Source organism: Fusarium oxysporum, chromosome II (genome assembly GCF_013085055.1).
Source record: "Fusarium oxysporum Fo47 chromosome II, complete sequence".
In the NCBI taxonomy this organism is placed as follows: domain Eukaryota; kingdom Fungi; phylum Ascomycota; class Sordariomycetes; order Hypocreales; family Nectriaceae; genus Fusarium; species Fusarium oxysporum.
Window position 1 is genome coordinate 852,460 of NC_072841.1, and position 25,214 is coordinate 877,673.

Below are 25,214 nucleotides of genomic sequence, written 5' to 3' on the forward strand. Positions count from 1 at the left end.
TGATAAGATGCCGATAAATGATAGTGTTCGGACCGACCAGCGTAAATCAGCTCATCATGCTCGAAGATTACCCAAAACGGACACTCCGCATCATCACGAAATCTCTTCAACAAAAGAAGACTCGTATAACGCCATTTCAGATTACAAATGTTCTCATCTTGTAAATAGCTGCTAATAGATATAAAAGACTGAGCCACTGACTAAGAAAACCGCACTTTCTCGCTTGGACCTTCACTACATCTCCGACTTTCTCGGCCAAATCCACTGTATTCTACCAATCGTGGCGCTCAGCTCGTCCGGAGTCTCCAAGAATGGCGAAGCATCCGTGGGGAACGACTCCGCACCCATGACGGAATTCATCTTGTGGAGGCTCTTGGAGAAATGGTGAGAACTTCCCTCATAACTTATAAAGTCAGGAACATCCGCCGTGAGAAATATTCTTCAGAAATAAACGTCGAGTTAAATACAGTCGGTCAATATGAGCGGAAAGACATTCAACGTCGGTGTCGTGGGTTATGGGTAAGTTCCATCAACCTCTTCGTGATATCATCAGCTGACACTCAATAGCATGTCTGCCAAAATCTTCCACATCCCCTTCCTCACTCAAACTCCCCAATTCAAACTCCACGCAATCGTTCAACGTTCCCCCAAAGAGGGCAACTCAGCACCTGCTGACTACCCCGATATCAAGCACTACACAGACTACAAGGATCTCTTCGCCGACTCTGCAGTCGATCTTGTAGTCATCAGCACTCCTCCCAACAACCACTTTGAGCTCACAAAGGCTGCTCTCGAGGCTGGAAAGCATGTCTTGACTGAGAAGCCTTTTGTTCCTACTTCTGCTGAGGCTGATAAGCTTATTGAGATTGCCAAGAAGAACGGAAAGCTCCTTATTGTTTATCAGAACAGACGATGGGATGCTGACTTTGTTACTCTTAAGAAGATTATCTCTGAGGGAACTCTTGGTCGTATCATTCAATTCGATAACCACTTTGATCGTTATCGTCTTGTGCCCTCTAAGAACTGGAAGTTAGACCTCCCCCTTTCCCAAGGCGGCAGCGCTCTTTACGATCTGGGAACTCATCTCATCGATCAAGCCTACGTTCTCTTCGGCAAGCCCCAGTCCGTCCACGGCCGTCTTCTTTCTCAACGCGAGGGCAAGTTCGACTTTGAGAACCCAGACGGTGTCTCAGCAGAACTTACCTACCCCGACGGTCTCCTCGTCAACATCCGCATCAGCGTTCTCAGCGCCGAACTCGAGCAGCCTCGCTTCTGGGTCCGTGGCACAAAGGGAAGTTTCCGCAAGCTCGGTCTCGACACACAAGAGGATGCACTCAAGGCTGGTGTGAAAGCTACTGATGCGGACTTTGGAAAGGAGGATCCTGCTCGGTATAAGCTGGTTGTCGTTGATGATAACGAGAAGGCTAAGGAGCAGACTATCTCGTCTATTGAGACACCTACCTACAAGGCTTTCTATGCTCAGCTTGGTAAGGCTGTTGAGAGTGGGAAGGAGGAAGATGTTCCTGTGAAGGCATCTGAGGCGAGGGATGTTTTGCAGATCATTGAGGGTGTGTTTGAGAGTGCCAAGACTGGCAAGGATGTCACCTTTGCTTAGAGTATTTAGGAATAAGTAATGAGTTAATGAAGGAAAAGTTATGGATAGAAAGAACTAGTGTTTTTGAGCATGAACCAGTGTCGCAAGAAGTTGTCGTGAATCCACCTGCATCTAAGAGCTTGAGACCTGATCAGAGGCGAAATAGCAAATACCTAGGTAACATTACATGAGGGAGCAAACAACAAGTATATAGCTTGTGCGTAGTCAACATAGAGCGACGTTGCTGACGGCCCTCAATGAGCTTTAGTAGACGGGTGAGGTCCATTCGAGAAGATCCTTATATCATTGTGCCTGCAAATCGCAAGCTTGGTAAGCTGCATACCGAAGGCTAAACGTCACGATAAACTTCACAAGATCGTGCCAATATGGAGAATTCCGAGTAAATAATAAGACGAGTCTCCGACTCATCATCTATCCAACCCCTATATAAACTTCCTCATGAATCCATGTCCTCAAGACCACGGCGCTTCAGATAGAACAAAACTCCAATGCGCTACTCCTATAAGCAAATATATATATATATATATATATATATATATATATCATCTTTTCCTCTACTTTTCATTCATTTTTAAATGGCGAGCATAAATCCTGCAATAGCTGCAATAGCGATAAAAGCGCTGCTGGCCTTTGACGCTGAGCTTTCCACCTCGATCTGCTCGCCGATGAAAGTAGGGTTATACTCGCTGGGCTCTCTCTCATCAAGAGTTCCGTTCCAGCAGTAATTCGTGAAGCATTCCTGACACTTATCAGGAACAGTGGTGTTTGTACGGTCGAAACTGCGAGAGAGCATTGCGCAGCCAACGCAGACGGGCCAGTCCTTGTCGCGCGTGCCGTTTAGCATGGTAGCTACGGCGTAGCCGTTCTCGATGATGGCGGAGAGCTCGGAGGTGTTGATGCTCATTTGGAAGGTGGAGATGTTGGAGGAGTAGACATATGGGTAGTTGGGGATGTAGACGATGAGGGGTGAGGGGTCGGTCATGTTGGTTGCGTTGCAGCCGAAGAAAGTTGGGCGGGTGTTGAGGCCCAGGTTGAGGAATGTGTTCTTGCCGGGGACGGATGGGAATGATGAGCCCTCTGAGATGTTGGTGAGAGAGCGCTCGTAGGTGGCGATGGGAGATGCGCCGTTGGGCCAGCCGTAATCGGTATCGGCGGAGGAGTCGAAGGAGAAGACGACATCGACCTCACGATCTTTTCGGATGTGAGGATAGTAAGGGATGTTCTGGAGGTCTTCACCACCATCGACGAGAGTGAGTCGCTCAGATTCGGCGCTCAAGTTATTCTCGTCATTCCAGCCCTTGAAGGGGTTAGGAGTCCAGTCAGCAATATCGTTGTTGTCAGAGCCAATAGCTTTGAGAACAGAGGTTACGGCTTCGACTGCGATATCCGGAACACCGTCAGGAACGTAGTTGTTGTCGTCTTCGTTAAGATACAGAACGATCTGGTTGAAGAGACTGCTAGAAGTTCCCATGACGAAGCCGGCGTTGTCGAAACCAGCAATGCAGGACTTGTCCTTTGGTAGCTTGCCGTTATCGAACTCTGAACCGACATACTTGAGAGGAACGAAGCCCTGAAGAACGGGGTCGTAGGAACCAAGCTCCCAGGGGGTGAACTCGAAATTGGTCGCGTTGAGACTGATAATAGTCTCGTTTGGCGCACGACCATCCGCAATGATGATGGGCATAGGGGCCTTGCCCTCGGAGAAGTCAGGATCGTCGGCGATTGAAGACCATGTATATGAGGGACCACCATCTGTTACATTAATAAGTTGGTACGACAGCATACGGCCCCAGTAATCAGTCAGAGATCGTTCATAACCAGCATCCTTCTTTTCGGAGACGGCGTCGAAAATCGTATTGTAGTACTGGAGAAGAGAGTAATTCTCAGGGCCCTCGAGGATCGAATTCTCCAACTGCCAAATTCCGGGATAGTTCACGCTTTCCTGGACAGAAGTAAAGTTGTTCATCATCAAACTGCCCACAAGCCATCCACCACCGGAAAGACCTGAAAGATATGTCGCACTTTGTAGAAGACCACCAAGATTTCCATCCTTGTCGCTTCCATCGGAACGAATATCCCAAGCTGCCAGCGCACCAGCACCGCAAAGCATAGCACGGTAGCCACCTCCAGAGATAGCAATACCAATATTAGGAAGGGCAGTAGGATCTGTCTCAGCATCCTTGAGGTATGCCTCGCTGTCGAAACCGGGAATCGCTAGACGCTTCAAGAGGGTTCGGATAGGGGAGATGGTTTCGTTGCGACGCTTCGGGATCCAATCGCGCTCCATGCTCGAGATGGAAGAGCCATTTCGAATCGTCGGTCGTGTACTCGGACAGTCGACTTTGGAGGGGACGTAGCCATCTGGGGCTTGAGGCGTGCCTCGTTTTGATACTGATCGGGGAGAGAAATCTGAATTGGAGATGGCGACAAAAGCGTCGTCGACTGCGATTGGATCACGTTAGCTCCGATCCGCGATCCCAAGATCTGGGTAAGAAAATGCATGCGATCGCGCCACACCAGCTTCCATGCGCTCGACGAAGACAATTGTGAAGCGACATGCGCGCTCGTGAAGAGTGTCGACTTACTCGAAGGTGCAGCAGCGACGGGATTCAGTGCGGCGCTGGCAGCCAGCAAAAGGGCGAAGCCCGAAGAAATGGCCATGGCAGCGGCCTCGGGCGGATAAATGAGCGATAAGAAGACGGAATCTATTCACAGCTTCGGAAGGAATGGAAGCGAACAATTCGAGTTGCTGCTGTGCTGTATCGATGAATTGATGATCGAATCGGCGAAAGGGTGGTCAAAGATGAATAAATGCCAAAGTCAATGTACAAATAAGAAGAAACTGGCCCCGAAAAGAAGAAATGAAGAGAAAACAAGGGAATAAAGAAAAACCAAGAAACACAAGGTCGAGGTTGTGATGGGTATATGAGTATGTAGAAGAAAGGAAAGGAAAGGATTCAGTGTGGGGTGGTCAGTTTAATTGGCAGTATCCGTATCGTCAACGGTTTCTTGATCCGTGCTTTTGCGTTCAGCCAAGGCAAGGGTATTGATTGAAATATAGAGTAAGAGAAAAGAGGTCATGGTTCGTGTTATATTTAAGAGTAATAGTTAAGCTTGTCTCTCTCATTCCTTCAGTCATCAATTAGCCAAGGGCCACCATTTTCTTACAGGCGTTGCCCTTCTTCTCCCTCTGCCTCATTGCCAAGAATCCGCCCAGCCCTGCGCCGCCTCTCTGAGCTGTATCGGTCTGATGCAATGACACAGGCTGTGTGATTGTGTATTCTGTTCTATTTAGAGATGCTCCGCGGAACGGAGAAGGATTGTGGCGAACAATCCATTGTGAGGATCGATCATCAATGATAATTGTTTGAATAATCATGTTTCAAGGTCAACTCGCGTATGATAATTCCCGTTGCCCTTGTATCGAGTTCAATACATGTGACATGAATGACCTCTTTGTTTAAGTTACTGCCCACCACCCGCCAACACCCCTGCATCACCCAGCCACTAACAAGCCTTAAAACCGTTCCAGGAACACCCGCTGCATGACTTCAACAAGTCCAACCACGCGCCGAGTCAAACAATGACCTCACCTCAGACTCCTATTGTTATAGGAAAAACTCAGTAAAGTAAAGTAAAGTAAAGTAAAGTAAAGTAAGCAAAAAATCACCAAAGGCTGAGTATTGAGATCCGCGGAACAAAAGACCCCCAATGACATTACAATGGAACATCAAACAACTAGAGTTAGCTGATCATGGGTCATCAAAATATCCCGATCCACAAGGACTCGGAATGTTTGAGGAAAACCCCTGGCGGCGAAATTAAAGGGAACCCGCCCAGCTCAAACCGCCGTTGCTAATCTCAGAGCCAAGACGGCTTGGCGGCTCTTTTCTAATGCTTCTTCACATGGAATATGATCACAAGAGCGCTTAGATACTCGTATTGTTTGAAGCTGCCCTCGCTAAGTATCCGTAAGACAGATGATGCATTGTTCTGCCACGTATCTGAGCCACTTGTCAGCTGTTGTGGACCATCGACAAAGATCTTCTGCTTCGGTTTATGCACTGCCATCTGTCAGCGCGCAGTGAATCCATCTTGGATCACCGTTGCCTCTGAAAAGGGTAGTTGCTCACGCTGAGTGGCTGAATCCACGTCCGCGGACCACCCATGGCTTCACCACTCGGCCGATCCGGAGTTTTGCAGGATTCCTGCCGCTTACTGCTGCGCGCCATCTTGCTGCAATTGGCTGCGATTTTCAGCCCTAAGCCTGTCATCATCTTATTCTATCTCGTGTTGAAAGCTCGGCCCAAGCAGCTCAAGAACAGAGAGCCCGAATTGCATCTGTGTTACGGAACACTGAGCATGGAGTGAGACATTCAACAACAAGCCGGTGACCTGCCTACTCTGGTATTCGTTTAAAGTTGTCTATAAGCTTATTGGTAGCCTTAATCTTGTTTTGTAGAAGCTTTTCGAATTCTTACCGCACCCTAAGAGTGCTAGCTCTCCTCATGACTTCATTATTATCCAAACGTATGGGTATCAAATAGGATCGTCTCCATATGCATCCATCCATATACATATAAATCTCACCAACTGCCTAATCGGCATACTCATCCCCACCAGGTTCTCGTCCAAAAGGATGATTGAACTTGAGTAGGCCAGTCAAGCCACCCACCCAAGGATCATCATCCTCAGTCCTGATCATACATGGTACACCGCCATGCCACTCCTCTCCTGGACCGGCTCGTCCAACAAATTCGCCTTCTACCCGAATCTCCGTCCCTGGCGATACTCCCGCACACCTCTTGCCATCAATGCTGAGGTCAAGCTCACGGCCACGATTCTTGCGACTCATTCGTAAGGTGACTTTGGTGTCTAGCGGGAGCACCAGGGATCGGAAACTTAGACTGCAAGGACTGATGGGTGTAATGAGGAGAGATTTGACAAGCGGATGGACAATTGGTCCCCCTGCACTTAGACTGTATGCCGTTGAGCCTGTGGGGGTGCTGATCAAGATACCATCAGCAGTGGTCTCTGTAAGAAAGTGACCATTCTGGTAGATATCAATGATAGCTAGGTGGGGATGAGAACCCCGATGCACCGAGATCTCGTTGATAGCTCTCAGCGATGGTGATGGCTCGTGAGGCACCGCTAGAGCCTTAGCCCCCGTCTTCGCCTCGCTTGACAAAGTATCTGACAACCAATGATTGATGTTGTTACCAGACGGGTCAAACACATCAGCCTTGATGCGATGACGGAGCAACACCTTCGATGCTCGTTGTGCTCCCATGCTTTTGCCTTTATGCCTTTCCCATGCTGTGTATGACACTGGACTTGTCTTGTCCCAATCACCTCGGGGGTAGTTGGCCTCACGGGTAGCAACGTCACTGCCACTCATAAACGTCTCCCTCCAAGCTTTTTTGTACTCTCTGAAATCCCATTCGCCAAGGAAGCCTAGTGTTCCCATGTTGAACGATAGAATCGGAGGAACAGAACCATGGAGCTTGTAGAGACTTGCAGCTCGTAGGACAGTACCGTCTCCTCCGAAAGTTGCAATGATGTCAATTTTGTCTGCCATATTGGATCGAGAGTCCGAAGCATAAATGGGAAAATCGAGACGATCTTTTAGCGATTGGGCGATGCGTGGCTCAAACACGAGGTTGACTTCTGGATATTCATTATGGAGGTAGTTCGAGAATTTGACAACAGCCTCGACAACGGCATCTGAGTATAGCTTGTGGATGATAAGGAGATTTCGAGGAGGTTTGGGCCAGTTCAGCGATAATAGCGACGACCCGGGCTTTGTGCTTTGGAGATAGCGTGGGCTTATTCTATTCGGAAGTTCTGCGATGCTGCGAATCTCGGATGTTTGATGAGTCGAGGTTGTCGATAGAAGACGGCATGTTTGTTGTGGTGCCAGAGTGAATGATGATGGCCGAGTTAGAAAGCGACATGTTAGTAGTTGATTACTATTGGGCCTCAAGAGGGTCAGGCCTCGTAAGAGGGACCTTCTAGACATGGTGCCAGGAATTCGGCATGGCATGTGAAAAGAAAAGAAACCGTTGAGGCTGATTAAATTTGCCTACAGATGACGCCGAAGACGGGAGCTACTGTGATGCCCCATGCGGCTTTGCGACGGCTTTGGCAGAATACGATGAGGAGCTAGACGTGGGCTGATCTTCACCGCCTTCCTGTTCCAACATTCAACTTGAGAACGAAAAGAAAAACTTTTCGCTGCAAGGGACCATTTCACAGTGTCAAGACCCTGAAGATTGACTCAAACTTTAAAAGCCTTGAGAGCAGAAGCCCCTGATCAGCTGGAATCTGCGTATGACCTGTCAAAGTGTCTTATCTTTCCCGCGATAGCTTCTATAGGATGCAGATCCAACAGCTTTATGCCAAGTGATCTCATATTCGTAGCTTCTCATTGGCCAAATCTGATCGGCATCTGTAAAACACCGTGCACCGTCTTTAGGCGTCATAGGACCTCCGCCCTCCGACGCATCCGCCTGATGTCACCTGCGTTAACAGCTAACCACACGCAGGCACGTCAGAGCAATAAGGTAAGCTCGAGCTGAGCTTAACCTTGGACTTTTGACCTTGAATCACATGCACAATGTCTCGCAGCCTCGCCAGATTTCTTCATCTTGAGCTTTGATAGACTGTGTATTTTTCTCTGGTTATTTCTACGCCACGAGGCTGGAGGTTCAGGTTTCTGTCTCTAACTGTGTAGACTGTGCCACGCGACCCCTCGCATTCTCTTAGCTCGAACGGCGTGAACAAGGCAGACACGACATATAACAGTCCAGAGGGCGCCTCTTCGTTTATTCAGTTTTGGTCGACGTAATACCTCGTAAAGAGCATATAACAACATCTGGGAACCAACACAAACGAACAGAGGCACCGCCATGGCTGACACCAAAACCGATGGCCCACCGGAGACGGTGATCCCTTCGCCGGAGCTACTTGCTGGTCTCGCAGAGAAGTCTTTAGCAGAGAAGCAGAAGCCCAAACAAAAAGAGGAGCATCCTTCGGGGAAAGAAAGCTATGGAACTCTGATGCAGATTGTGCGCGGCTCCTTGTTCGCCCTATACTTCAACACATGTTGCATGATGTATGAACGAAGAGTCCCTCAACAGGTACAGGCAACTAACATGGTGGTAGCATTTTCCTTACCCAGCTTGTCGGCGCTCCCTTGTACTTCGTCAATCGTGACTGGTACTACGCTTACATGGCTATGACGAAACAATCTTTTTGTCTTACGACAACTTCCATGACCCAAATCTGGGGCCCGACTACCATCCGAATCAGCGGTGACGAGTCGGTCGCTGGCCAGATCAAGTTGCGACCCGATGGGGGAGTTCAGTTCGAGTTCCCTGAGCGTTTGGTGATGATTGCCAACCATCAAGTACGGTGATTTGCTTTTGACGAGGTTGATAGAAACTAACCCTTGCGCAGATCTATACTGACTGGCTGTATCTGTGGTGGATTGCTTACGCTAATTCCCCTAGCATGCATGGGCATATCTACATCATTCTCAAGGAGTCTCTCAAGCATATCCCTCTCATTGGTTGGGGAATGCGCTTCTACGGATTCATCTTCATGTCACGAAAGATGGCCTCGGATCAGCCCCGCCTGGCCTACCGTCTCAACAAACTCAAGCAACGCAAGGTTGATCCTAATGGAAAGTCGTATATGGACCCCATGTGGCTGCTCTTGTTCCCCGAAGGCACGAATCTTTCCAATAATGGGCGTAGAAAGTCGGCTGGCTGGGCTGCCAAAAACGACCTCAAGGATCCAGACCATGTCATGCTTCCACGAAGTACTGGTATGTTCTTTTGTCTGAACGAGCTCAAGGGAAGCATCGACTACGTCTACGACTGCACGGTTGCATATGAGGGAATTCCGTAAGTTGTAACCCGAAGCCCCGTTACACAGCATTGTAACTGTCGACTGACCGACGCGTCTAGCCGAGGTGGATTCGGTGAGGAGTATTTTGGTTTGGTGAGCACCTATTTTCAAGGTCGCGCCCCTAAGTCGGTCAATTTCCACTGGCGCCGCTTCAAAGTCAGCGATATGCCCCTTCACGACCAGAAGGCCTTTGAGCTCTGGTTGCGTGAGGAGTGGTATAAGAAGGATGCACTCATGGAAGAGTACCTGACAACCGGTCGCTTCCCTCGTATGGCTGGTAGCAAGATCGACTACATCGAGACCGAGGTCAAGACTCGAAAGCCTTGGGAGATTCTTCAGATCTTTGCGGTTGTTGGTACCGCTGCATTAATCTGGCACAACATCAAGAAGTCCTTCTCGACTGTGTCATCCGCGTTTCGTTGAACCTGAGCCGAGGTTCGGTCAGGAACAAGCAAATAAGATTATAGGACTCGGTGCTTGGCCGCCGCAGGTAAAATGAATTGGAGGATTGCGTGAACGTTGAAGGTTGCACAAATCCTTCTAAATGAATAGACAGGGTACGAGACGGGATACTGAAGGTGTGGACGGGACGTTCTGGCTTGGATTTGATCTTTTTTGGTAATGTTTACGGCGTGGATGAGATACCGAGGCGCAAACTGGTCTGGGACGGTACATGAGAGAGAACGACATGATGAGATGACGCGTGTAAGGATTCGGGCAGTGTCCGAGATATGGACATTCTTGATGGTTCAGCTAGAGTATGGTATAGGGAGAATTGGCAAAGCGTTGAATGACACATTTTGACTACTGGAATCTAGAACTGTGAAAAGATATCACTGGATATCTTCGGTGCGTGCCGACAGCCAAGCCAACGACCCGCAAGAATTGCCACAAAAAGAAATCACTGCCTCAACCATGCTAGCCTTGGATATTGTCTGTGTGTCTGCTCTACTGCAAGCCCTCGACGGTGACAGCTCAGTGATGAGCCCAGGTCAAAACAACCATAAATTAGCGCCGCGGCGAAAGCGCCCAACGAGAGACTAGGAATTCAGGTTCGGAACTTAAGCTTGACCTCTAGAGTCGAAATTGGAGAGGAGCCTCGGCATCCAAGGTCGCTCTTTGAGCCGTTATTGGCTCGGGACGTGAGAGTTGATGCGGGGGTGGGGGAGAACGCGGGGGAGGACTGAGTAGCGTTGAATCGAGTGTGTCTCGAAGGGAAAAGAAGATCGAGAGGAGAATAATTAAGGTGTTGTTTTAGGTATTGACGACGCATTTAGATTGGGTTTGATGGACAAGGACACGATTTACTGTATCTGATTTAAAAAGGAGGTGTGGCTTGCGGTAGGGAGGGGAGCCTTGCTGGTGTAAGTGAGAGACCGATAGTCCGACCCTCTTGTGTTTCCTAGCAATACTGCAATAGTAGGACAGCGTACTTATGTATACCAGACGAGTTATGTTGGTCACTCGTCAATGCTACATGATAATGCAAACAATGGATCCATTGCCAATGCTCGCTTCGAGGCTCAACCCATGCAACACACAAGGCGGTGGTGGAACGATCAAATTCCACAATCCAAGATGACACTTTAATTCACAATTTCTCCGTTATTTCTCGAGGCAAGGGAGCCTGTAAAACCCAATCACACTTGACCTGAAAACGGGCTACCGCACAAACAGCCAAGACCGTACTATGACAAGCCCTTTCCCATCTCTCAATCTTTCTTGTCCTGCTGATGATACATAACAAGTACTGGGGGACCCTCAATGACAAGCCCTCCATCGCATCTCGCCCCAAAACAGGCAATCCTCCGGGCGTAGCAGCTTTTCTTATACCGCAATACCCAGCCTACCTACCCCGCAAACTTGTCTCCCATGTCCACACCCCAGATTCTGGTGGAGCAAGCGACGGTAGATCTTGCGGGGGAAGCTGGCGTGTTGGATAGTAAACGAGTCGAGCGAGCTCTAATTCTATGGTGTTCCCAAAGGCCAAGCCCAAGCCCAAGGGGTGTGTAAACGTTTGGGCTCTTTATGTGACTCTGCTTGGCATTGACCGCCACCCGAGGTTCGGTGGGATTGGTTCGATATCGAGATGTATGACCCCATGGAAGGGGGAGGGGGGCCTTTGAGGAGAAAATGCGTATATATAAGAGGGCGATGATCGTGGACGAAATGACAGAAATAAACTGGAGACAAAGAGCAGCGAGAAACAGCAAAAGACTCGGGGGTAAGACAAGCAGAGAATAGCTTGCATCTTCGTGGAACCTGAACCTGATTTTCTCCATCTTGCACTGCCAAATCCACCTTTTTTCTCTCCTTCTCAAAAGGGGGCCACTGCCCAGCACTTTTTCTCCTGGAAACTGTGTAACAGGACTTCTTTTTCATCTTTTCCTCCTCCTCCTCTTTTTTTCTCCCCCGTCCCACTCAAACTTGACTTCATCACCACTTTCGGATTTTGACCAACGCAACCATGGATCGAACAACCAATGGTGACGACGGCGTCGAGAAGCAGGCCGAGTTCAATCATCTCGATCAGGCTCCTAGCAAGGTCAGCTCTGAGATCGATCACGACCATGGCTTCACGCAGGAGGAGCAGCGCAGCATCATTCGACGTATTGATCGTCGTCTCGTCGTGACTGTTGGTGCTATGTATTGTGTTTCGCTTATGGACCGAACCAATATGAGTGCTGCCAACATTGCGGGCATGAGCGCCGAGCTCCAACTCACTGGCTTCCGATACGTAAGTCTTCTTCTCTCTATTCTGGGGGTCGAAATCTAACTGACGATTGTGGTAGAATATTGCCAATTTGGTCTTCTTCATCCCCTACGTCATCTTTCAGCCACCGTCGACTGTCCTCATCCGCAAAGTCGGTCCTCGTCTTCATCTGGCCCTCATCACTATGATGTGGGGTGCTGTCATGGTTGGTATGGGATTCGTTAAGAAGTTCCCTCAGCTTGCAGCTCTCCGAGCGGTTCTTGGTTTCTTCGAGGCTGGTTTCTTCCCCAGCTGTGTCTATCTTCTCAGCACATGGTACACTCGATGTGAGTATCTTCACTGCTTCAAGTGAATCAGCACTAATCAAAGACCATAGATGAGGTTGGAAAGCGATACTCTGTCTTCTATCTCCTTGGTTGCGTCGCTTCTGCTTTCTCTGGTATTCTCGCCTATGGTGTACGTCTTACCCCGAATACACTCGTCACTCTTACTCACATACTATAGCTCATGCAACTCAATGGTCGCGAGAATCTCACTGGCTGGCGTTGGATTTTCATCATCGAAGGTACTCTCACCATCGCCCTCGGTATTGCTGGATACTGGCTCCTCGTCGACTTCCCCGATTCCAAGCGCAAGACATGGTCGTTCCTCGGTAGCCGTGAGCGTCAGTGGGTCGTCGATCGTATCCGCCGTGATCGTGGCGACACTGAGGTCCCTCCCTTCCAGTTCAGCAAGTTCATTCGAGGCGGTGCCGACTGGAAGGTTTGGGCCTATGCTATGATCTTCTTCGATACCACCACCATCAGCTACGCCCTTGCTTACACCCTGCCTATCATCCTTGTCGGAAACATGGGTTTCAGCGTCGGAGCAGCTCAGTGTCTCGTTGCGCCTCCTTATGCCTTTGCTGGTATCGTCATGTTCGCTACTGCCTGGGTCGGCGACAAGTATCACATCCGAGGCCCCATGATCCTCTTCAACATGCTTCTCTGCCTCATCGGACTTCCCATCATGGGCTGGGCCGAGAGTGCCAACGTGCGCTACTTCGGTGTCTTCCTCGTCACCGCCGGTGCCAACAGCAACATCCCAACTGCCATGTCCTTCCAGGCCAACAACATCCGCGGCCAGTGGAAGCGAGCTTTCTGCAGCGCTACTCTCGTTGGCTTTGGTGGCTTTGGCGGTATTGCGGGCAGCCTGGTGTTCCGCGAGCAGGACAAGCTCACGGGGTACAAGCCTGGTATGTGGGCTTGCATCGCCTGCTGTCTCGTCACTGTCATCCTCGTCTGTCTCTGTGACTTGGACTTTAAGAGGCAGAATGCCAAGGCTGATCGGGGTGAGAAGGTGTTGGAGGCCCATGATGTGAGTAAGCCCCCTCGTGCTGACATGACAACATCACTGACAAATATTCTAGGAGGGCGCTTCTTCCGATTTCCGCTATACTTACTAAGATGGGTGGATACATGAATGAATGAATGTCAAATGCCAGGATGAGGTTGTTCTGTTTCTATGTATTTGTTTCAGTCTAGCCTAATAACGTCCATTGTTCACATCTCTTGTCTTTCAGCAACTTAACCTGACCAATCCTACACTCATCTTGGTGACATGTTCGCAAGAGACAAAGCCCTCCTTGTCACATCAGAAAGTGTTCGTCCTCCCAAGTCATATTCTGGATAGTGTTACTCTCTGACAACGCCGTGTCTCTTTTTCATGGCAGTGACCATCGCACAATGTCCACTCCCACCCGAACACTTGGCCTCCCACCGCCGTCGAACAAAGGACTTGTTTCCATTCACCAATTTGCACAAAAACCCCAGCTCTGCCCACCATGACGTTGCTGCCATACTAGAAGATATTGTTCTTCATCGCGACCATGGGCCATCCTGAATACGCCGTCCCGGTATACCTGTGTATTCTTGCCGTGCTGCTTGTACTGTGGCTCCTGCTTCCCGTTGTGTTTATTATGTTGTTAGTGGTGAAAAGTCGTCTTGAGAGGAGAGAGGTGGATTGGCTGGAGGAGGGTTATTTGGTCCCAGGGGATGAGATGCAGATGAACTATGAGACGTTCCTGCGGGCGAGGACTTGAACATTGGATGTTGATGTGATTACATCTGGTAGAAATTACTGACACTTAGGTCAAAGCTTCAAACAACTGTTGATCGGTTGGAACAAATTACTGCAAGACTATTGATTAGTCCACTGTAAGTCATCTATATATACAAAATGCATTTCTACCATTTACATCATGAACAGAACCATCGCGACACCGAACACAGCACTCAAGATCGAGGCGTGAACACCACTAGCCGCATTACCATCTCCTCCTGCGCTTCCGCCCTTACCCTTCGCCTCACCCTGCTCAGCATCCTCACTGCTCGTCGCATTCGTCTCAACAACACGCTCCTCCAGCTTGGGGTCAAGAGGGTTATGCGCATCAAGGTACCCAATCAGAACCTCATCCTGCGAATCAAGAGTAGCCAGGTTCTTAGCATCGATGCTGAAGAAGTTATCACCCCCTCCAGCAAGGAAATCAAGCGTGACGACGCGGTACTTTGTCTTATCCTCGAAAGCTTCACCGTTGAGGGTTGCGTTGACGAGCTTGGAGCCGTTCTTGTTGTCGGGGTTATACTCGATCTTGAGGCCCTTGGAAACCTGGAACCATGATGTGATTTCCTTCTTGTTCTTTTGGTTAACGCCGGTTACTGCACCCTCGAAGACTTCCTTGAGCTCAGCGCCAGTGAAAGTGAGCTCCACGATTGCGTTGCCGAAGGGGAACGAAGTGAGAACTTCACCGCGAGTAATGTTTCCCTCGTCGATGGTGGCGCGAACTCCACCGGCGTTGATGAAGGCAAAAGCGGGCTTGTCGTCGTCGTTGCGGCTCTGGTTAAGACGGTATTCGAGCATTGCGTCAGCCATGACTTGGCCGAGAAGACAGTCTCCCTCTTGACACGTTGACTGATCAAGTTCAGCCTTTGTGTTTCCGACCACCTCAGCAGCGAACTTCTCAAAAGGACCGCGCCACCCTTTAATAGTCTTGTTGAGAGCCTTATCCATCTCGGTCTGGTTGGTGAGATGGATAGGAGCGCCGTGGTACTCGAGGGCTTTGCCGTCCTTGTCAAAGGTCAGATCGATGGAGCCGAGATATTCACCCCATCGGTAGGCAGTGACAATAAAGACTTCGTCTCCGTTGATGTCCTTGACTATCGTGGGATAATCGCCCTCTGCCTTTTCCATGTCGCCGAGAAGAGTGTGGCTGTGACCGCCGATGATGAGGGACAGACCCTCGGTCTTTGCAGCAAGCTCCTTGTCGACATCGTAGCCAATGTGGGTGAGAGCGACAATGCGGTTGATGTCAGTCTTGTTTCGAATCTCCCAGATAGACTTTTGCACTTCAGTGATGGGGTCAAGGAAGGTAGTCTTGTTTCCGACACTCGAGATTCCAGGCGTGGTGTCAGTGGTGACACCGATAACGGCCAGATCATGCTCCTTGAAGATCTGGTAATTCTTGATCGTCTTGTTCAGCCCCTCATATTCACTCTTTACATTGCATGAGACGACGGGGAACGTCAGGTTCTGGAGAAACTCGCCGAGCTCCTCATCACCGCCATCCCACTCATGGTTACCAAGCGTCATGGCATCGAACTTCAGGGTGTTGAGGTTCTCAGCAATCTTGGACGGTCCGTAGAATGAGTAGAACAGCGTGCCTTGGAACTCATCGCCTGCGTTGAGCCAGAGGTTATCAGGGTGATCTTTTCGAAGCCCATCGACTGTGTGCTTTATGCGCGCGTAACCACCAAAGCAGCCCTTCTTGGGATCCACGCAGTCAGTGCCCGACTTTGCGAATTCGTCGAGATGGGCGTGAACGTCGTTGACGTGGAAGAACGCTACACGAATCAGTCAATTGAACCACTGATCACGCAAATTGATCACATACACATGTTATAGTGTCCATCATCATCGACGAATCGCTTATTCAGTCGCTTGCTGTACAGGACATCCTCAGCAGATACCAAGCCCACCAAAGCGAGGGCACCCAGAGTAATTGACGACTTCATGATGTTGACCTACGCACAAAGAAAAGGTGAACAATTCATCATCATCAGAAAATAGGCCCGTCGCCCTCTTTATTTTGACAACGGCCCCGGCCGATCAAAGACTTGGGGTCGCGCAAAGGTTCCATGAGACAGGATCGCCAAGACACACGTGGGCAACGTGAGTGGCCAGCCGAGGGAATATCTTCACTCAATCTCCTTCTCCTTCCTTGTCAGCTATAGTGTAGCTATCGTATTATCTATCACTGTGTAGAAACGTGTAGAGATTGTCTGTATCAGCCAAGACGGAGTTCGCCATGATAAGAATAGGTCTTGGGCGGGTTTGTCCGACAGATGCTGATGGGCAAGGTTTTGCCTTATAGCGCCGGTCAAACGGTTTTGGAGCGGTAACTCGCCCGTGAGCAGGAAGACTAATTATCTGTCAATCAACCGTGTTATCATTAAGCTGGTCAATGTCCCTGTAATGTAATAAATGACGGGTGGGTTACATTTCCTCTTTCACAAACTGACTCATGCGACTTGTCGTCGTGGATCATTGATCATCTTGATATTCTGGGGCGATTTAGTTTTTAGTCTTTAAGCTTAAAACCCCCCATGGCTAACGCCGTCTTCGCCTCCGACATTCACGGACATGACAATCACTCACTGGATGTGCTAATCGCCACAGGCTTTTCGGGTCTCTGTTGAATTGCCCATTTCAGCGACCTAACATTTCTTGCCAATGGCTCCTCGATACACTTTCCTCCATCCATGTCACGTTCTAGGATTCAATATCGAGATGCCTATTCTGGTCTAGTCTCTATGCTGCACAACATCGCTAGTAAAAATGCTGATCAAGCCAGTCAATGCGCTGAGTTGACTTGTGAGGATCCATATGTTGACACTATGCTTTGCTGTTTAGGCGGCCTCCGGAGCAATATGCCCATCGTTTATCGACGCTATGTTCTAGTTATTCGTCCGATATTTGATGCTATCGTCGTTGGTATCCATTTGGCAGCATAAGTTTGAAGACTTCCTTCGCTGGTGCCTCGGGTAGTGGAGGTCTAGGACGAACTGAGGGCACTAACAAAGCTTTTCGCCGCAACTGCACGACTCAGTATGTCGCGATGGTCGATATAAAAGAAAAAGAGGCGTATCAAAACTCATGCAACTCGTATGAATTCCCGATATCTGTCGGCTTTCGTAGTGCTGGAGCGGTTAGGCTAGAAGCCCGCCAGTGCGCTTCGGTGAGTTAGCGGGTGACGTAGAGTGTTAGTGAAGTTGTGGCTGAACACCGTCAATCCCAGAAGATGCTTACCCTGTACCAGCTCCATCAGCATCAGGGGCTCGTGTGTAGGTACCATAATCCCTTGAAAAGATCATCGAGAACTTGACGCTATTGTAAAGATCTCCACGTCAGTTAGTCGATCACTTATTCCCAAGCTCTATTAATAAGAAGGAGGCCTCTTGTGGTCGACGATTTAGTAGAGTACCCCTGTTCATCGTCCGCTAATCGGCAACTTCGTGGAGATTATCCTCATGATGGAAAGCACTTGTTATTGGTGAACTGTTGAGAAGTTTATGAATGGAAACGGAAGTCTTGACACTGGAACTCAAAAGCAGTGCTGAGGTTTCACAACAGCAGAATATCACCGGAATTTCAAGCGGGCATATTCCTTGTTGCCTAGAGTACACAGAGTCCTAAGGCATGTCAAAGAAGTCAAAATGTCCAATATTGCATCTATAGCCCCGAAGGACCGTGTACTTATGGTTCAAGACACATATCTAGTAAACTAGCTAAGTGGGAGATCTAAAATAGTCGGTATTCAAGAGCAAATCCAAGAATACGAACTTCAAGATAGCTCTTTGACAGCAAACTTCACAACGAAGTGATCACATGGAATGGATTCATTTCGCCTGCCAAGAGATAGGCTTACACCAAGAACCGTTAGCAAGTTACCCGTTCGAAAAACCACTTTGTCCCTGTCCTCGAGCCAAGACGGCGCCTCAGCCATGCTGCAGGATTAGTTGAAATAACCAAACGTCCGAGCGACGGTGATCACGAGCCCCTCAGCCGCAGATTACCACGGAACGGCGCGCAAGCTGTTAAGAAAAACGGGAGAAAGGCACCCGAGAGGCTGCACTCTTCCTTCGATCACAGGTCCCCCGGAGCCGTTGCACATGTATTTCTGACCTGAGATGTGGCAGACCAAACGGCTTCTCCCTAACTTGATGGGGCTAGTGAAGAGGGTTCTTTTGAAGTTGGATCAACATACCGGCAGCTGGGATGATACCGATTCGCTGAGGTGATTTTCAACGGGGATGTGGGTAGGAATATGAAAGGAGAATCACTATTTGCTCATTGAAATGTTGCATTGATCTTCATGAGGGCTTGGCCAGTGAGCTATCGAAACGGGTGTTCCTTAGCATCACTGGCCGATGCAACTGCGTGATGACGGTGGCTGGAGTTGCTTCTGTCGTTTAGCTGTGATCACTGTGAGTCCGCACTTGCTACACTCATCGACCGCAACCTCAATGATCTTCGAAAGAATCGACAAGGAATCCATCCCTAAGCCGGGAGTTGGGGGCAATCGAAACGCCACCATGGCAATTGCAACCCTGAAGATGGAGTACGTGACTCTTTCTGCACATTGTAGAGGCTGCTCCAAGGGAACTAATCAAACACATGCCGATTGAGTGTGCTGCACTCCAAGGTCTGACCTAGTCAAGCTTGGGCCGAATGGTCTGAGGTTGGTCTAGACTGGGTAGTAGAACTTGTTTCAAAAGAAACTGGCATGGAAAAGGATAAGTGTTAAATGTCAGAATGGCGTGAGTTCAAGTTGCTGGTTCTAGTTTCAATTAATTAGGGACAGAAAAAAGGGCTTGTGGAAATAGCGTTGTTGGGAGTATGGGTATTGCAACCATATTTGTGGTTTAGGTTTAGGTTTGGTTGCATACCAGTTCCCAGGCCCCAGGGTCGAGATAAGCCCTCTGATGTGCAGTCAATGGTTCAGTAACATTTGGATGATTGCCAATGAGGGGAAAAATGATCTGCAAGATTTGAATTTCTCTTTTTGAATTTCTTGTTATAGCTTGGCCCATTCGTGCTGATGCAGGTTCTTGGCATGATACTACATAAGCCACGCATAGACCACGATTGTTGGTTGAGAGGCGAATTGATGTAAATCTTGGCAATACAACTCTTTCTAGGTTTTTGTCCGAGATTCTATTCATCGCCTACAGTGCGTATCTGACATTGAGATGTTGATAGAGAGAGGCTTGAGAGGCTCTGGGAGAATGAGGTCATGACGGTTGAATCCGAAAGGGACCAAAGGGAATCCTTTACTCTACGTCATCAAAAGCCAAGTAAAGTAATCAAATCAGAATTTCAGGGTCGCCCTCTTGCCAAGACTCGGCGCCAACGGCACAGGCGCCCCCCCCTCCCCCCCCTCTTAGACTACCACTACCACTCACCACCACTAGAAGACCATTGGCATACCCCAACTCCCGAGCCCACGGAACTGGTGCACACAAAGCAAAAAGTCAGTTTCTGAGTTCCGCCGAGTGCTAGAGAATGGAGACGGCGCCGGTCTTGTTTCTTGGGTACGAGGAGCAACGCCAGGTTCCATGCCATGCCATGGCGTCTTGTCTTTTGTCTTGATCCCTTTTTAGTGTGCAGCCACAGGGAGGGCGTTACATGGGCCAGAAAGACGGCCCCAACTCTATTTCATTTGCTGCAGATGGCAACTGGGGACTTGCTTCTGCACGGGAGAGACACGCAGCCCAGGCGACAGCTCAACCCAGGTTGTCCCGTTTGAACCTTGCAGAACAGGGATACAACACGAGCGAAGTGGCCGTGACCGTGACCAGCCTATTTTCCTTCAGCCCAGCCTCCACCGTCATCTGCTTAAAATGGCGCGTGGCAGCCAAAAGCCATTCAATGAAACAAAAAAAGCCACTGAAGATACCGTAAAAGTAATAAACAAGAGAAAAAGGAAACACTGAGAGAAACAGCTGATTCAGCGGTGTCTGTGTCAGAAATACCAAGAAACCCTGATCCTGAGCTGAAACTTGACTTTGAGGCTGACGAACTTGTCTTGTCTTGTATTAAACGATCATCACCACTACCATCCTATCTTCCTCGCACCAAAGAGAACAAAACCGTTAGAGCCGAGTTCACTGTACATACAACTTTGTCAGTAGGGCTCAGTGTCACTCGTCTATCGACACAGCCTCATGCCAAGAGAGCTTGTTCGAGGGCCAAGAGCCGAGTAAGCAAGGTCGAAGATCGGTAGTTGTGTGTTATTTTTTCTCTACCTATCGATCGATCTTGTTTGTTGTATATGTAATCCTCTTTTTTTTTCTTGCCTTGCGTAAGACCATACCAAGACCCAAGACCTCTGCAATAGCTTGAGACACGGACACGACAGGGAAATAAGTACAAGCGGGGAGTGGATTCTAGGTTCTTAAGACCGAGAGAGAAGCTTACTTACAACTTACACCACTTCACTTTACTTCACTTCACCTTTGCTTCTCAGCTTCTCTCCAACAGGACATGGCAGAACTCCGCCCTTTTTCCTCGACAAATGGAAATCATCACACCCCAGGACTATCAGAACAACGCTCGCAAGCGACAGCGTCGCAGTCTTCGTCCCTGTGATGCCTGTCGGAAGCGCAAGACTCGCTGCGTTACAAAGGACGGCGACGGTGACTGCGTCCACTGCCAGCTGAGAGCTACGCCGTGTACCTTTCAGCATGATCCTCCGGAGCGACAGGTTGCCAGCGGTAGTGGCAGTAGTGGTGTTACCGGTCCAAACTCAAATACAATCTCCCTGCAACAGCCGCAGGACGATGTCGGCCATGAGGACCAAAGCCAAACGTCAGCGCGGAGCATGAGCCAGAGCCGGAAAGCGTCGCGAGACGATGTCCAATCTGTTCACTCCGTCCCCTCGGTCCAGGCATTTTTATCTCCTGCTGAAACCCGAGCTTCTGCTGATAGCGGCATTCCTCTCGCTCCGCCCTCTGTCATGGTCCCTGAGCTTGGTCCCCTGGATCGCACTATGGGATGCTCGTCTACGCGGTTTGCAGAGCTTTATGGTCTTGGGAGCGATATGGAACCTATACTAATGCGACATCGACCCTACGATCCCCAGACTCACGAGTTTAGTCTCGACACACATGCTATTCGACGCGTGCTGGAGAGAGATGACGGTCAGGAGTATCCCTTGACATTTCATATGGCTCGTGACGAAAAAGCAGTTGAAGGCGATCCGACATTTTCTCAGGTCGACGCCATCGAGAGTTGTGTTCGTCCTCACGGCCCAAGTCTCGTTGAGCTCTTCTGGAGACACGTCCAACCTTGCTATCCCATCCTCTCCAAGGACCCCTTTACCCTTGCCTACAGCCAGTCATACCGACGGATTCCCGCCGCCCTCCTCGGAGCCATCTATCTATCCGCCATTCGCTGGTGGACCTACGACCCTGAGCTCTCCATCAGAAACCCCCCTGACGCCGCCCTCCTCCGCAGGATGCTACGGTCTGCCATACCGGCATCTTATCACCGCCCAAAGCTCAGTTCCATCCAGGCCGCCCTCCTTCTGCTGCAGTGCCAGCCCGAGGACCCCCTCAACCCGGACCACACGTTCCAATGGGGCCTTACCTGCCAGGCGCTTGCGATCGGCCAATGTCTTGGGCTTCACCTTGATGCGAGCAACTGGACTATTCCGCAATGGGAGCGCAATGTTCGCAAGCGGCTCAGCTGGGCGCTATTCATGCAGGATCGCTGGACGGCATTGGCTTACGGACGTCCTGTGCATATTCACGACGATGACTGGACAGTGGGCGATCTTACACCGGGCGATTTTTCTGATTTCGACAGCGAAGGCCACGCAGCTTCGGTGTCCGCTTCTGGATCGGTTTCTAGTTCTGTTTCTGTATCTGGCTCTGATGATGACCGGAGATCTATTGCTGCGACTGGCATGACGCAGTTTATACAGATGGTGCGGTTGACGCAGATTCTATCCGTTGTCTACTCCAACTTTTACACAGCGCGGACCTGTCGTGAGCAAGATACCGTTATTCTCTGGGAAAAAGCCCGACCGCTGTTCGAGATGTTGACGAATTGGTACCATAGCATTCCGCCGACACTGCAGATGAACGTTATTTACCAGCGCAAACTGTGCTTCCACGGATACCTGCACTTCTCCTACTACGGCGTCGTAATGACCCTGCTGCGCCGCTTAATACGCTCTACAGCACTCTCACCGCGGTGTTCGGACGATCGAGTCCTCTCCAGCATTCGACAGATTGCGCTTCAGACAGCTCAGAGCGCCATATCTTTTGTTATAAGCTTGCGACCTGACCATCTCGAGGCGTTTTGGTACTTCACGTCACCCTACCTCTTCTCGCTCCTCGGCTCCTTCACCACATTACTTCTCGTCACTTCGTTATCATCGCAGGAGCGACATTTCTGGCAGGAAACCCTGAATTCGTATCTTTGGAACCTTCGCATGATGAGCAAAAGCCACCAACCGATGCAATATGCAGTTAATCGACTGGAGGGGGCTATATTGCGCGGCCTGGAGCATTCTCTTGCGGTAAATTTGAACGAGCCGCTTAATGATAAAGTTAGCCCCATGATGGGCAATTATGGTGCTGATGTTTATGAATATACTGATTTCGGCGACTGGGACCTCGCTGCCGGCGCGTCGGGGCCTTATGATCTTCTCAGCGGTTTGGTCATTCAACCAAATCCTATGATGCCGCAGAGAGATCTTGGATGAAGGGGCCGCGAATGGGAGGAATGCGGCGGAAAGGTTAATAGAAGAAATTAGTCAGCATCTTCGAGGCCATTGTCAGACTCAACTGAGCTGTCCTTGTAACCCCTCGAATGCCGCATATTAATATCAACTAAATCAACCATACCATCTTCCACAAACCATCCCAATCTGCGCACACCGTCACGCTCGCCGCTTGCCCAGTTGGGCGGTATAGGTAGTCGGAAACTCAGCGCTCGTCCTCCGCAGAATACCTCCACGAGCTGACCCCTCAAAAAGAGGAAGACTCCATCGACGAGACTGACGTTATCGTGTCGTACTAATTCGGGACCGTCGACAGGTCGGGGGATATAAACACGGTACTGATCTGCCCAGAAATCGTCGAGGGGTGGAAAGTCGGTCATGAGGGCGACGGAGAAGAAGCCGTTTCCCTGCGAGTTAAACTGGAGACGATGACCTTTACCTGCGCTGTCGGTCTGGAGCATGACGCCAAAAGTATGGGCATCACAAGCTGCGACTTTGAAGTCTACCATGAGATCCTTCTTCCACTCCGCAGAGCCCAGCTCAGGGAAATGAGTCGCTGTTGTGCCGAGGGAGCAGAGATATAAGCTTGGAGCAGCATTGCTAGGCGAAACAGGCTTTGAGCATCGCCATATGTAACTTCTAAACTCTTGAGAAGCATCAATGCGCAGGCAGGCGTTTGTGTCCGCCCACATAACTCTAGTGACACCAAGATCACCTCCCCAAAGCCACTTCTTCTCATCGTCCGCGTAGTCTCCAATCCAGCCAAAGGTGATTCTCTTGTCGGGATCTCCCGCTTTAGGGCATGACTTGGCTGCGTACCAACGGCGCCCGTCGAGTCGGCCATGAGATCCATCCCTTGGCACGCGGAATGGTCCGTATGGTGTGTCAGCGATGCGATATACTGTTCCTGCATTCGGAGCGTGGAAGCGCGAGTACACAAGATACCACTTTCCGTTGGGCAGTGTGAAGATCTCTGGACATTCGGGACAGAAGACGTCGTTGGGGGCGTATAGAGGTTCAGGCGCAACGGTCCAGGCCTCGAGATCCGGGGATGTTAACAATGCGATGCATCCGCGACTCCAATACGGGCCATTGGCCAGTCGAGTAGCTACAAGCATCCAATATCGACCTTCGGCGCGGTTATAAAAGACAAAGGGATCTCGAAAGTCAATGTCCTCATACTTATCGAGTCCTTGGGGATGAATTGTGACTGGTGTTGCGTCTTTCTCAAACCTCGCACCATGAAGATCTTTTGCTTTGGCACGAAGTATCGTCTGTCGACCATTTTGCGACAAATTATACCCCGTGTAAAAGATGTTCATGTTTTGGTCCAAGTCAAGCACCGTGCACCCAGTCCAAGCACCATCGGCATCTGGATCAGAGCTTGACTCACCAGGTGACAAGACAGGCTCTGGATCACGCTCCCATTCGATAAGATTTGTTGATCGGAGTCGCGACCATGTTGCTCTTAGACGCTCTGGGTGGTGCTTTGTGGCTGGCGGGGTGCTGAGGTGAAAGACGTGGTATGTATCATCAATGAGTAGAGGAATAACATCGGCGGAAGCTTGGTAGTTTGATTCGCGAGAGTAGGGACATGATTCGGGTGGTGGAGTTGGAACAGGGAGTATTGATCGCATAATCGTGGTGTTGAGAGAGTGTGAAGCAGAGTACTGTGCTGTATTTGGTGGTGATGGTGGTGGTGGTGGTGGTCATCCAGGTTGAAGCTGTCTGTTAGTTGACTGCGAACGAAATAAAGTGAAGCAACGTCTAATTATATCCATTTTGGAGACAACCTTTCTTGGCGTTCTCAATCCAATGATACCTTAGGTTAGGGAGTGATAGCTCAACTACCTACACTACAGTAGCCGAATGGTCGAAGCTTTTTCTTCAAGACTCCATCGACGGACCTGATGGTCCAGGCGTCTTCCTCGCAAGGAAGTGGGAAGTGAACAAAGAGTGAGATGGAATGAATCTGTTAGTTTAAAAAAAGAATGATAATCACATAATGCAACCGTGCTCCTGTTTTTTTCGCACCCACGTTTCCCGAATGGTCCCTTTTGAGAAAAGCCCCGGCATCAAGATGGCGCGGCGCTTCCTCAAGAGGTAAAGCTTCATGACTCGGGTGAAACTTTATTTCGATGATCCTGACT

General features: G+C 49.7%; 8 protein-coding genes across 8 annotated transcripts; 4 read left to right on the forward strand and 4 right to left on the reverse strand.

Moving 5' to 3' along the window:
- Positions 1 to 352: 352 nt before the first annotated feature.
- On the forward strand, positions 353 to 1,689 carry FOBCDRAFT_256623 (uncharacterized protein). The gene is made up of 2 exons (XM_031172622.3): positions 353 to 519; positions 568 to 1,689. Exons 1-2 carry the CDS (start codon positions 479 to 481, stop codon positions 1,613 to 1,615), a joined length of 1,089 nt encoding a protein of 362 aa, XP_031049407.2. The 5' UTR covers positions 353 to 478; the 3' UTR covers positions 1,616 to 1,689.
- A 271-nt stretch (positions 1,690 to 1,960) lies between these two features.
- Positions 1,961 to 4,666, reverse strand: FOBCDRAFT_214007 (lysophospholipase catalytic domain-containing protein). The gene is given in 3 exon segments (XM_031172623.3): positions 1,961 to 2,136; positions 2,147 to 4,057; positions 4,201 to 4,666. 2 exon segments carry the CDS (start codon positions 4,274 to 4,276, stop codon positions 2,187 to 2,189), a joined length of 1,947 nt encoding a protein of 648 aa, XP_031049408.2. The 5' UTR covers positions 4,277 to 4,666; the 3' UTR covers positions 1,961 to 2,136; positions 2,147 to 2,186.
- A 1,313-nt stretch (positions 4,667 to 5,979) lies between these two features.
- On the reverse strand, positions 5,980 to 7,738 carry FOBCDRAFT_214009 (ATP-NAD kinase-like domain-containing protein). Its single transcript, XM_031172625.3, has one exon. It carries the CDS (start codon positions 7,656 to 7,658, stop codon positions 6,213 to 6,215), a length of 1,446 nt encoding a protein of 481 aa, XP_031049410.3. The 5' UTR covers positions 7,659 to 7,738; the 3' UTR covers positions 5,980 to 6,212.
- A 384-nt stretch (positions 7,739 to 8,122) lies between these two features.
- On the forward strand, positions 8,123 to 10,339 carry FOBCDRAFT_214010 (acyltransferase-domain-containing protein). Its single transcript, XM_031172626.3, has 4 exons — positions 8,123 to 8,729; positions 8,780 to 9,023; positions 9,074 to 9,522; positions 9,586 to 10,339. The coding sequence occupies exons 1-4, from the start codon at positions 8,524 to 8,526 to the stop codon at positions 9,947 to 9,949; spliced, it is 1,263 nt and encodes a 420-aa protein (XP_031049411.1). The 5' UTR covers positions 8,123 to 8,523; the 3' UTR covers positions 9,950 to 10,339.
- Positions 10,340 to 11,709: 1,370 nt separating this feature from the next.
- FOBCDRAFT_247635 (major facilitator superfamily domain-containing protein) lies at positions 11,710 to 13,785 on the forward strand. Its single transcript, XM_031172627.3, has 5 exons — positions 11,710 to 12,263; positions 12,319 to 12,565; positions 12,616 to 12,695; positions 12,744 to 13,595; positions 13,648 to 13,785. The coding sequence occupies exons 1-5, from the start codon at positions 11,994 to 11,996 to the stop codon at positions 13,681 to 13,683; spliced, it is 1,485 nt and encodes a 494-aa protein (XP_031049412.2). The 5' UTR covers positions 11,710 to 11,993; the 3' UTR covers positions 13,684 to 13,785.
- A 609-nt stretch (positions 13,786 to 14,394) lies between these two features.
- FOBCDRAFT_154050 (Metallo-dependent phosphatase-like protein) lies at positions 14,395 to 16,501 on the reverse strand. The gene is made up of 2 exons (XM_031172628.3): positions 16,168 to 16,501; positions 14,395 to 16,117 (listed from the first exon to the last, which is right to left on the reverse strand). Exons 1-2 carry the CDS (start codon positions 16,286 to 16,288, stop codon positions 14,472 to 14,474), a joined length of 1,767 nt encoding a protein of 588 aa, XP_031049413.1. The 5' UTR covers positions 16,289 to 16,501; the 3' UTR covers positions 14,395 to 14,471.
- A 4,349-nt stretch (positions 16,502 to 20,850) lies between these two features.
- Positions 20,851 to 23,046, forward strand: FOBCDRAFT_236435 (fungal-specific transcription factor domain-containing protein; the record flags this gene model as incomplete). The annotated part of the gene is made up of 1 exon (XM_031172629.2): positions 20,851 to 23,046. One exon carries the CDS (start codon positions 20,851 to 20,853, stop codon positions 23,044 to 23,046), a length of 2,196 nt encoding a protein of 731 aa, XP_031049414.2.
- Positions 23,047 to 23,169: 123 nt separating this feature from the next.
- Positions 23,170 to 24,817, reverse strand: FOBCDRAFT_287745 (glycosyl hydrolase; the record flags this gene model as incomplete). Its single annotated transcript, XM_059611709.1, has 2 exons — positions 23,203 to 24,817; positions 23,170 to 23,173 (listed from the first exon to the last, which is right to left on the reverse strand). The coding sequence occupies exons 1-2, from the start codon at positions 24,699 to 24,701 to the stop codon at positions 23,170 to 23,172; spliced, it is 1,503 nt and encodes a 500-aa protein (XP_059464058.1). The 5' UTR covers positions 24,702 to 24,817.
- Between the last annotated feature and the right edge of the window lie 397 nt (positions 24,818 to 25,214).